Below are 12,846 nucleotides of genomic sequence, written 5' to 3'. Positions count from 1 at the left end.
ATCTCTACATTAAATTCTTGGAGCAATAACATCCACCGAATCAATCTCGGTTTTGCTTCCGGCTTCTTCAACAAGTACTTTAAGGCTGCATGGTCAGAAAAAACAACAACCTTGGAACCTAGCAAGTATGATCTGAATTTATCAAGAGCAAAAACAATAGCTAGAAGTTCTTTTTCAGTGGTGGTGTAATTTGACTGTGTAGAATCTAAAGTCCTAGAAGCATAATAAATAACATGGGCAACCTTGTCAACTCTTTGTGCAAGGACAGTCCCAACAACATAATTAGAAGAATCACACATAATCTCAAAAGGGAGGGTCCAGTCAAGAGGCTGGATAATGGGAGCAGAGGTCAATGTTTTCTTCAAGAAGTCAAACACTTGTTTGCATTTGTCATCGAAACTGAAAGTGACTTCATTCTTCAACAAGTTTGACAGCGGAAGCGCTATCTTGATGAAATCCTTGATGAAACGCCTATAAAAACCTGCATGACCAAGAAAAAAACGAATCTCGCGAATGTAAGAAGGGTAAGGCAATGTAGAAATTACGTCAATCTTAGCAGGGTCAACAAAAATTACTTTTTCAGAAATTATGTGACCAAGAACAATTCCCTGCTCAACCATAAAATGACATTTCTCATAATTTAAAACAAGGTCAGTCTCGATGCATCTATCTAAAACCATATTCAAACTTTTCAAGCATGCATCAAAAGACGAACCATAAACAGTAAAGTCATCCATAAACACTTCCATGCAATTTTTAATAAACTCAGAGAAAATACTAATTATGCATCGCTGGAAACTGCCAGGAGCATTGCAAAGACCAAAAGGCATCCTCCTGGAAGAAAATGTACTGAATGGGCACGTGAAAGTGGTCTTTTCTTGATCTTCAGGTGCAATATGAATCTGAAAGTAGCCTGAAAAACCATCAAGAAAACAATAATGTGATTTACCAGCTAGCCGTTCAAGAATTTGGTCAATGAACGGCAAAGGAATGTGATCCTTTCTGGTAGCTTGGTTCAACCTCCTGTAATCAATACAAACTCTCTAGCTATTCTGAACTCTAGTGGGAACAAGTTCATTCTTTTCATTTTTCACCATTATGAGTCCAGATTTATGAGGTACAACCTACACCGGGCTTACCCATTTACTGTCAGAGATAGGATAAATGATACCTGCTTGCAAGAGTTTGGTTACCTATTTCTTTACCACATCAATAATCAAAGGATTAAGCCTCCTTTGGGGTTGCCTTACCGTTTTAGCACCGTCCTCAAGTAAAATCCTGTGCATACATATGGAAGGACTAATACTTGGGATGTAAGCTAATGTCCAACCAATTGCCTTCTTGTGCTTCTTCAAAACTTGCAAAAGTTTATTTTCCTGATCGGAATCAAGGTTAGAAGAAATAATAACAGGGAGTTTTTCATCACTCTCCAAATAAGCGTATTTCAGATTATCCGGGAGTTGTTTCATCTCTAAGGATGGGGGTTGCTCGATGGATGGGGCTTTTGGGGAGCCGGGATGTCGAAAGCATCAGTTGCATAAACAACTTCATTTACAACAACTTCACTTGTAGGAAACATGTCACCCTGTAAGGTAGCATCAATCTCAGCACATACAACACAAATGTTAGTGTCAGTACAATCAACACACGAGTATACATCATCAAATCCATGTAAGGATGAAAAATCAAGTGAAAACAATTCAGAACAAGTTTCATCAACCAAATCAGATAACAACTTAATATGAAAAACAAAGTGCTCCTCCAAGGGATGTTTCATGGCATCGAAGATGTTAAATTTTGTGACAATGTCACCAAATTCCATGGACATGGTTCGATCGTCAACATCAATTTTTATCTTCGCCGTATTCATGAGCGTTCTGCCTAAAATGATAGGAGCCCTGCTTGACTTAGTTTCTCCTTCCATGTCCAGGATGTAAAAATCTGCAGGAAAAATCAAATCGTTAACTTGAACAAGGACATCTTCCACTATACCAGCAGGGCGGACATTGCTCCTGTTCGCCAACTGAACGATTAAACCTGTATGTTGCAAAGGACCAAGACATAGGTTATTATAAATAGAAGTAGGCATAACATTAATGCCCTCTCCCAAATCAAACATGCAATTATCGAATTGCTTATCTCCGATGGTACAAGGAATAGTAAAAGTTCTCGGGTCCTTGCACTTTTGTTGCAAGATCTGAGAGATGGCTGGAACATTTTGCTCGCCTGTAACTTTTTCAGAATGGGGCTTGGGTTGAATAAAAGCAGAAATATTTCTTCCCAAGTTGACTCTCTCACCACCTTTCATTCGCCTCTTGTTTGTACACAAATCTTTCAGAAACTTTGCATACCTAGGAACCTGCTTAATGACATCAAGAAGCGGAATATTTACTGCAACTTTTCTAAAAACATCCAAGATCTCCATCTCTTTGTCTCCTTACTCAATTCTTTTATTTTTCAAAACTCTATTCTTTTATTTCTTTATTCTTTTCAGTTTCTACCACTGACATTGGCATTAGGACCTTTTGGATTCACAACTGCTTGGGCAGGAAGTTGGTTTGATCCTTGGGATTGCATGGCATTCATTGAGGTGGCAAGTTGTCCAATCTGTGTCTATAAGGTTTGAATACTAGGATTTGTTCTTTGTTAAAACTGAAGATTATTAACAGCCAGTTGTTTGACCAGGTCCCCTAATGAAGGTCCAGAGGGTGTAGAAATGGTGGCTTGAGGGGTAGCTGCTGGTTCGGTTGGCTGCTGGTTTCCATATTGAAGGTTGGGATGGTTCCTTCAATTGGGGTGGTATTTATTGGCGGACAAGTCAGGAATGTTGTTGTACCTGTTCTAATTATTGCCTTGATTGTAAAGGTTTGTCGCATAAGCTTGAGGCAACTCAGTGATCGACTCATCATGCAAAATAGGACAAGTATCGGTTGGATGCTCAGGAGAAGTACAAATACCACATAGATTTGTCGCTTGAGTCTTACCTACTGCGAACTGTTTCACTAAAGAGGTGAGCTCGCCAATTCTGGTTTCTAAAGCTTTGTTGGAGGAAACCTGAATTTCGTTCACACCCTATGCTTGGACAGAATTGTTTCTGGTTGTAAATTGTTGGGAGTTGAGGGACATATTTTCGATCAAAGCTTTGGCGGCGGCTGGAGTTTTATCGACGAGTGTTCCACCGCTAGCAACATCAAGAATATTCATATCCATTGGTAACAAACCTTCATAAAAGTACTAAATGAGCAATTGTTCAGTGATCTGGTATTGAAGATAAATAGATACTAATTTCATGAATATTTCCCAATACTCAGCAAGTGACTCATTATCCTGTCTAATATCACAAATCTCTTTTCTGATCGAGGCTGCTCTAGAGGCAGGGAAGTATCTCTCTAAGAACACTCTTTTTAGAGCATTCCAGCTTGTGATCGAATTTGGCTCAAGATAATATATTCAATCCTTTGCTGCACCCTGCAATGAAAAAGGAAAAGCTTAAAGTTTGATATGGTCTTTAGTTATTCCTTCAGGCCTCAACGGTGTAGAACATGCAACCTGGAATTCTTTGAGATGTTTATGTGGATCCTCACCTTCAAGACCATTAAACTTTGGAAACAAGTGTATCAAACTAGATTTTAGTTCAAAAGGAGTGTCAGCTTTAGGATATTCAATACACAGGCCATTATAATTCACATCAGGGGCAGCTAACTCCCTTAAAGTTCTTTGGTCAGCCATATCAAAAACAATTTCAGAATCCGAATCAAACAAGTTATGAAAGTAATCAGAATCAGAATCAGACTCAATTGTGGGTGGTGAACTATTGCTAGTCTGGCCTGCTCTACGACGTGTGTGCAAACTTCTCTCTACCTCAGGATCGAAATCAAAAAGCTCAGAACAAGAAGACCTAGTAGCCAAAACAAAAACAAACACAATGAAGGAAAACGATTAAAATAAATTCATAAAAATAAACTAACACCGAAATTAATCTAATGACTTAAAATTAGAATTTTGAGATTTTTTTTGGATTTTTTCGACTCTATGAAAACAATAAAAAATTCATTAAAAATAGAAAAAGGGTTTTTTAGCGATTTGAGGCTGGAAACCCATAACTACTTTGTAGTATGGGAAAAAAGATTGGGTGAATTTTCTACTCCTAATAGACGGAACAAATTTTCGATCGGACTCAATTTTTCCAAAAACCGAATTTTTCGACTCTAGACGTGAATTGGCCAAAACCGTGAGGAACCTATGGCCTAAACGCAAGAACACTAAACCTATGACTCTAATATTGATTAATAATCACAAGAATCCCCGGCAACAGCGCCAATTTGATCCGCTGTCGCGCGTGGATCATCTACTGTTTCCTGGTTGGTAAGGTGGCGTATAGTTATGGAGATCTTCCACACACATTGTTAGTGTTTCCGTTTCATCGATCAAGCCATACATGTTTTGTTCGGTCCTGAAGGCATAGTCGTGTTGATCATGCTGCATTTGGCGTAGGATTTGCATCATTTCAGTTTGCTGAGCTCCCATAGTTTTTAGCTATAGGTCTCGTTGAGCGTCTAATTCTCTATGCCGAGCAGTTCAACATAGACCTCCTTAAGAGTGGCTGGTGCCACATTTCTTCTTGGTCTTTGACTGGAATATGTACCTGCAACATTTTCAAATGAAGTGTGTGTGGTGTGTGGGTCAGTAACGGGAGCAGTTTGCTCCAGAATGTGATCCTCGTCGGTGTCCCCGCCAGTAGTTACATTCTCAAGAATATGCACGGGGACTTGGTTAGGCACCAGATCATTAGTATAACAATAATTATATGGGTTGCGCACATCTGTGCGATTTGGATTTGGGAGGATAAATTCTTGTAACACATTATTAGCAATTATTAAATTAAATTTACCGTCACTCCTTCGTTTTACTAGAGTTCTTTTGTGGCAAAAATGTGGCGAACAAATAAAAGAGTTCTTTTTCGTTCACCTTGTTAGAATTTGCTCGGCCAAAAATGGTGCATGCCAATATTTGGCAGAAATATCTAATACCCGGGTTTTGAATTAAAGCGGCTCTATTTCCCTCAAAACTATGGGTGACTGTACCGGTTATTACCCTCCAAATTGGTTTGAAGGCGTGCAGATCCGCTAATTGGGAAAATGTAAGGGCGTATCCGACATTAAATAAGCAAAACATGGACAGTCCCACTGGAGCAGTTTGTGTCGGGTATGGGACTAAAGATTAACGAGCTTAGGAATTCTAATGTTAGTTGAGCATAGACAGGGTCTTTGAAAGATAGAAAATAATTCAAGTTTAAAATATTGAGCATATAGTTAACATTATCTTGAATTCCTAAGGAATATAAACAGTGTTCATCGGCATACCTTGTCGATTCGATCTTTTTGGCGCTTAGAGACGTGTACGTTTCCTCTTGTAATTCACCCGACTCGCCGTTTCTGAACACTATTTCGTATTCCCTCATCTATGCCATAATGGATTTCACAATCCTTGTGTAATATAGTGAGAATGGAGCAAGAGAGGAGAGGAATATGTGAATGAAAAATGTGAATTTTTGAGGTAATGTGGGTGGTTTGTATAGAGGTGAGGTGGTTGGAAAATTAATTGGTAGATAAATAGCATTAATCATATTCAATGCCATGGTCCAAGAGATTTGAAATTGATTGAATGGCATTAAGACATTACCTTCATGCAAGGAACATCACAATAAAGGTGAGTTGAATGGACCAAAGTACACAGCCTGCACGTGCAGGCTTTTGTAGTGGCCTGCACCACTTTTGGTGTTTGTGGCGGGTGCAACTAGGGCCCTGTGGCGGGCACCACAACCCTCACATGGGCGCCACATGCAGTGTGGTTTCCCATGCGTGTGCTTTTATATTACTTTGACCATGCAATTTTTAATTTACCAATAATATAGTGTATGAGAATAATAAACATGCTACATTGGAATGGAATTTAATCGAAACATTGACGGATAAAAGAATCGGGAAGACAGGAAAAGATGAAATAATTTGTCTACTAAAATAAAAGGAAATGAAGTAATTAAATAAATCCTAATGTGTAAAAGTAAATAACAATAAAATTCCAACATGAAAATAAAATAAAATGAAAGTCAGTAAATCGGTAACTCTATAGTAAATCAGCCATTACGGCGACTGCTGGTAGGAGGAGCAAACGAGTAGAAGTGCTGGGAAATGTGATCCAGGTTCTCTGTCACTACATCCATAAAGCCTTGGAATTCCACGCGCAGGGTGCTCATCTCTCCTCTCAGATTGGCGACATCTGTCTGAACAACTTCAATGGCAGCAACATGATCGGTGAGAGGTGCAACAGGTATAACTGGGGCATGTGATTCAGCATCAGAGAGATAATTGTCATAGTGGTCTTAGCTTTGGGGAGTCTCTAGAGGAGAGGGTGGTGCATCTGGTGGTCCATCCAAACCATAGAGCCAATTGTTCCTATCACGTACACTCGTCCTAGGGCCTGGCAGTGTAAACAGGTGTACTACTTCGTGGTTGATTAGAAACTCAAACACATATGGACCTAGGTTCCTAATGATACCGGTGTTGAAGCAAAAGTCAATATTCATTAGTCAAATTCCACCTAAAGGGGTAAGCTTAATAAGCAGTTGTCTCAGTCCGATGGCATTTTCTATCATTGTCACTAAGCCTCTCACTAAGATTGGTCCATAGTCCTCTTGTGTCATACGGTATAGATTAGCTATCATGAATGTAGCAGCGTTAATAGGTCGGGCCTGTGATGCACAGTACATTATGAAAAGTTCGTCTTTAGACACAAAGGTTCTGTTTTGTTCCTTTCCAAATAAGGTGTGAGCTAGGATCTTATGGAAATAACAAATCGCAGGGTTATGGATATTCTCTGAATGCATAAGGTCTGGCTCGGGGTGGTCGTTACCTGTGATGCTACCCCATAAGAGATCTAATTAATGGTCTACTAGCCTGTATTCCTGGATGATGGTAAAGGTATCAGATCCATGAGGGCAATCTAGGAGTTCAGCCATTTCTCTGTGGGTGTAGCGGTAATCCATATTAAACAACCTAAAGGTGATTAGGCCTTTGTTAAGTCCAATACCATGGTTTGGCAGGTGCACTAGGAGCTTAGAAATTCTAAGGTCAACCTACTGTAGGAACTAAATTTTCTCTTCATAGCGAAGGTGTCCCAGCCTAGTTGGTTAATTAGGAACGTAACACTGTCTCTTATACCTAACTTGGTCATAGAGCGTCCATCTGGGTATAAGGTTATTGTCATTTCTCTCTAAAATAGAATCTCAAAACATCTCCTTTGAGCTCTGCCTCTGAAGACTATATCCATGTAATCTACTTGTTGGATTGTGATAGTCAGTAGGTAGAAAAAATTAAGTAGATAATAGCATTAAGTTAGTAATGGTCAATAATACAGAAATGTATTGATTAACTTTATGAGAAATAAATAAAGAAGAAACCAAAGAAATGAAAATTAAGAAATAGTAATAATTATAAATTTGTGATGAAATTAAATAGTTAAAGACAGAGTGTGGGTTGTCTCCCACCAAGCGCTTTGTTAATTGTCGTAAGCTCGACATAAATATGGTAGGTGATATTCTTTCGAATGAGAGTGAGGCTCTGCAAACTTAAGATTTGCAATGAAATCGTTGTTATCACCATTGTGGTAATGTTTCAGACGTTGGTCATTTACTATGAATGGTTTGCTCGTTTTTCCTTTTATCTCTATTGCTCCACTCAGAAAGATATTGGTAATTTCGAAGGGGTCGGACCATCTAGAACGAAGTTTTTCAGGAAAAAGTCTGAGGCGGGAATTAAATAGGAGTACTTTGTCGCCTTCCTTAAACTCTTTCCTTAATATGCGATTGTCGTTCCATTTTTTTGTTCTTTCTTTATAGATTCAAGCATTCTCATACGTATCTAGTCTAAGTTCTTCTAGTTCGTGGATATCTAATATTCTTTTTTCGCCTGCGGCGGTATAATTGAGATTAAGGGTCTTAATGGCCCAATAAGCTTTATGTTCTCATTCTACCGGCAGATGACATGATTTTCCATAAACTAGCTTAAAAGGTGTGGTTCCTATTGGGGTCTTATAAGCCGTCCTATATGCCCACAAGGCTTTTGGTAATTTTGAGGAGCAATCTTTCCTAGAGGTGGCAACTGTCTTTTCTAAGATTTGTTTGATTTCTCGATTCAAGACTTCTACTTGCCCACTCGTCTGTGGGTGGTAGGGTGTTGCTACGCGGTGCCGAACTCCATATTTCACTAATAACTTTTCAAAGATTCTTGAAATAAAATGGGAGCCACCATCACTGATGACAAGTCTCGGCACTCCGAATCTAGGGAAGATTATTCACTTAAAGAGTCTAATTACCATTTGTGTGTCGTTTGTTGGAGAGGAAATGGCCTCAATTCATTTTGATATGTAATCGACCACAACAAGGATGTATTTGTTACCAAAAGAAGATGGGAAAGGTCCCATAAAATCGACTCCCCAAACATCGAAGACTTCTACTTCCAAAATGCCTTTAAGAGGCATCTCGTCGTGTCTAGATATGTTGTTAGTGTGTTGACACCGATCGTAATTTGTGATCTCAATGTGGACATCTTTCCACAGAGTGGGCCAAAAGAGGCCGGCTTGCAAGATCTTAGCGCAAGTCTTCGAGGTGCTTGCATGTCCTCCATATGGAGCAAAATGACAGTTGGAAATTGCGTTTTCTACCTCATCTTCTGGGACACATCGACGAAAAGTGCCGTCGGCGCCTCTTTTGAAAAGTAGAGGCTCATCCCAATAGTAATGTTTAAGATCGTGGAAGAATTTTTTCTTTTCTTGGTAGGTCAAGTCTGGCGGAAGCACCCTAGCTGCTAAGTAGTTAACGAAGTCAGCGTACCATCGTAATGTGGTTTGGGTGTAAATTGCTTCCACTACTTCGTTTGTTTTGGTATCCTTATGGGTTAACGCATCTTTAGTTGTATTGCTTTCCAATTGGGCTATGAGTCTTTCGTACAGAAAATCATCGTTTATAGGCACTCGTTCAGGTTCAATACCTTCCATTCTTGAGAAGTTATCAACCACGACGTTTTCAGTGCCTCTTTTATCCTTGATTTCTAGGTCAAACTCTTGAAATAGTAAGATCCACCTTAGGAGTCTTGGTTTGGCGTCTTCTTTGTTCAACAGGTATCTAATTTCAGCATGATCGGTATAGATGATTATCTTTGCTCCTACTAGGTAGGAACGGAATTTATCCAGAGCGAACACTACGGCTAAAAGTTCCTTTTCTGTGGTGGCATAGTTGATCTGTGCAGGGTCTACGTTTCTACTTGCATAATATATAGCATGAAGTTTATTGTCCCTTCTTTGTCCTAAGAATGCGCCTACAGCATAATCACTAGCATCACACATGATTTCAAACGGTAATCTCCAATCGGGTGGTTGCATGATAGGTGCGGTGATAAGAGTTGTTTTCAGTTGTTCAAATTCCGCTAGGAATTTGTCATCAAAGATGAATTCTGCGTCTTTCATCAATAGACCAGTCAATGGTTTTGTGATTTTTGAGAAATCTTTAATGAATCGCCGGTAGAAACCGGCGTGTCCTAAAAAGCTCCGTATTTCTCTTACGATTTTCGAAGGCTGGAGGTTTTCTATAACTTCTATTTTGCCCTTGTCGACTTCAATCCCCTTGTTGGATACTATGTATTCGAGCATGATTCCTTGTCAGACCATGAAATGGCATTTTTCCCAGTCTAGAACTAGGTTCACTTTTACGCATCTCTTTAGTATCATTTCAAGATTCGATAAGCAACCTTCAAATCTTTGTCCGCATACGGAGAAATCGTCCATGAAGACTGCGAAAATTGCCATCATGCATCTTTGGAATGTTGTGGGAGCATTACACAGTCCGAATGGCATTTTTCGGTAGGCGAATGTACCATAGGGGCATGTGAAGGTCATTTTCTCTTGGTCGTCAGGATGAATAGGAATTTGGAAAAATCTCGAATAACCGTCTATGTAGCAGAAGTGAGAATGCTTAGCTAATCTTTCAAGCATTTGATCGATAAACGGAAAAGGAAAATGATCCTTCCGAGTGGCTTTGTTTAATTTTCTATAATCAATACACGTTCTACTTCCAGTAACCACTCTTTGTGCTATAGGTTCTCCTTTTTCATTATTCGCAACTGTGACGCCTCCCTTCTTTGGAACAACATGTACTGGGCTGACCCATTGACTATCGAATATCAGGTAGATAATACCTGCTTCTAACAACTTTTGCACTTCTTTCTTTACTACATCACTTAGAATGGGATTTATCCTTCTTTGATGTTCTCTAGAGGTCTTACTGTCTTCCTCTAGCATTATGCGATGCATGCATATGGAAGGGCTTATTCCTTTTAGATCTGAGATATTGTAGCCTAAAGTAGTTGGGTATTTTCTCAAAACATGTAGAAGCTTCTTGGTTTCTATTCGTCCTAACTCTACATTTACGATTACAGGTCGCTCAAGTTCAGTGTCTAGGAATTCGTACCTTAGATTTTTGGGTAACGTCTTAAGTTCTAGGGATGGTTTCCTTGGGCAAGGCATATGATCAGGCGTTAATGCTAGGCATTCGCTTAGGCTGTCATCTTGGTATTCCTTACTTAAATTTTCATCTTCAAAAGTAGAAGGCGTTTGGATTTTCAGTATTTCGGAGTATGATGCTTGTTCATTCTCCATTTCTCTTATGCATTCGTGAATGACATCTAGTAGACAATAGGAGTCGTCTATAGCTGGTGCCTTTAGGAATTGTGTCAAAGTAAATTCGACTTTTTCCTCACCAACTTTGAATGTTAGCTTGCCTTTCTTAACGTCTATGATAGCCCCGACTATGGCTAGGAATGGTCTTCCTAATAAGAAAGGGATGTTGAAATCCTCTTTTATATCCATGATTATAAAATCAGTAAGAATATAGAATTATCCTATGCACACCATAATGTTTTCTAGCATACCTACGGGAAATTTAACGAAACGATCTGTAAGTTGTATAAACATCCTCGTAGGTATTAGTTCTCCCATTTTTAGCCTTTCGCATAAGGACAAGGGCATTAAACTGATACTCGCTCCTAAGTCGCATAGTGCTTTGTCGATGACAAACTTTCCGATTACACATGGTATGGAGAAACTACCTGGGTCTTTCAGCTTATGAGGCATATTGTTTTGTTAGATAAGATCTTTTTGAGAAACTTAGCATATGAGGGCATTTGAGTTATGGCTTCCGTAAAGGGTATTATGATATTCAATTGTTTTAGAAGCTCTACGAATTTTTTAAATTGCCCTACACTTTTAGATTTAACAAGTCTTTGAGGATAAGGGATAAGGGGTTTAAATGGTGGTGGAGGCACATAAGGTTCTTCTTTCTCTACGGCCTCTTCAATTCTATCTTCCTCTTATTCGTCTTCCTTCTTAGTTACCTTACCTGGGTCTTGATGCATGGATGGGTTTTGAGTTCTAGGGTCGGTCGGTCCGTCTAGTTCTGTTCCACTTCGTAGTATAATAGCATTTGCATGACCTTTCGGGTTTGGTTGCGGCTGTCCAGGAAATGTGCCTGCAGGAGCAGCAGTATGTGCCTGTTGTTGAGCCACTTGTGAGATTTGAGTTTCCAACATTTTGTTGTGGGTGGCTAATGCATCTACCTTTTTTTCTAACTGTTTGATTTGCTCACTAGTGTGTATGTTTTGATTTAAGAAATCCTTATTTGTTTGGGCTTGGGTAGCTAGAAAGTTTTCCATCATTATTTCTAAGTTTGATTTCCTAGGAGCATTTTGAGTATTTGTGGCAGCTTTGTGATATCCTAGTGGTACAGCAGGTGTTTGATTAGGTGCATATAATGCATTATTGTTTGTGTATGAGAAGTTAAGATGGTTCTTCCAACCTGGGTTATAGGTATTTGAGTAGGGGTTTCCTTGAGCATAGTTCCCCTAGTCTGTGGAAGTTCCTGTCAAGAGTTGACATTATGGGGCAGTATGCCCTTGAACTCCGCATATCTTGCAGTTTGGTGCTATGGCAGCCACTGTGGCTGCTGGTGTTATGGTCAAGTTGTTTATCTTTTGAGTCAGGGCACCTACCTTGGCGTTGATGTGGTCAAGACTCCTCAATTCGTACATGCCGCCCTTCGGTTGAGGTTTCTCTACAGAGGTTCTTTCGCTTCCCCATTGGTAATGATTTTGGGCCATACTTTCAATGAGTTGATAGGCCTAGTTGTATGGTTTATCCATCAATGTGCCACCTGCGGCATCATCTATTGTCAATCTTGTATTGTACAAGAGACCGTTATAAAAACTGTGGATTATCAACCATTCTTCTAGACCGTGATGTGGGCATAACCTCAGCATGTCTTTGTATCTCTCCCAAGCTTCAAAAAGTGATTCATTATCCTTTTGTTTAAACATGTTTATTTGGGCTCTTAGCATAGCCGTCTTGCTAGGTGGTAAATATTGGGATAAGAAGACTTTCTTCAACTTGTTCCCCGTAGTGATAGAGTTGGATGGTAGAGACTGGAGCCAAGCTCTAGCTCTATCTCTTAATGAAAATGGGAAAAGATGAAGTCTTATAGCTTCTGGGCTGACACCATTCATTTTTACCATGTCGGCGTATTGCAAAAATAATGACAAGTGTAGGTTTGGGTCCTCTGTGGGACTACCTGAAAACTGGTTTTGCTGTACGGCTGACAACAATGAAGGTTTAAGCTTAAAATTGTTGGCTTCGATCGTAGGGGCAGCGATACTGCTATGAGGTTCATCTTGTGAAGGGATTGCATATACTTAAGAGGACATTTTTTCACTTGTTCGGCCATCTCTGGTTGAACAACTAATT

General features: G+C 39.6%; 1 protein-coding gene and 1 non-coding gene across 2 annotated transcripts; one reads left to right on the top strand and one right to left on the bottom strand.

Moving 5' to 3' along the window:
• Positions 1-1,471: 1,471 nt before the first annotated feature.
• Positions 1,472-2,425, bottom strand: LOC127131474 (uncharacterized). The gene is made up of 2 exons (XM_051060394.1): positions 1,844-2,425; positions 1,472-1,735 (listed from the first exon to the last, which is right to left on the bottom strand). The coding sequence occupies exons 1-2, from the start codon at positions 2,423-2,425 to the stop codon at positions 1,472-1,474; spliced, it is 846 nt and encodes a 281-aa protein (XP_050916351.1).
• A 9,911-nt stretch (positions 2,426-12,336) lies between these two features.
• On the top strand, positions 12,337-12,443 carry LOC127133632 (small nucleolar RNA R71). Its single transcript, XR_007807585.1, has one exon. It is a non-coding gene; the product is annotated as a small nucleolar RNA R71 (small nucleolar RNA).
• Positions 12,444-12,846: the final 403 nt, after the last annotated feature.

Source organism: Lathyrus oleraceus, chromosome 3 (assembly GCF_024323335.1).
Source record: "Lathyrus oleraceus cultivar Zhongwan6 chromosome 3, CAAS_Psat_ZW6_1.0, whole genome shotgun sequence".
Lineage (NCBI taxonomy): Eukaryota > Viridiplantae > Streptophyta > Magnoliopsida > Fabales > Fabaceae > Lathyrus > Lathyrus oleraceus.
This window is presented reverse-complemented; position numbering and strand designations above follow the sequence as displayed.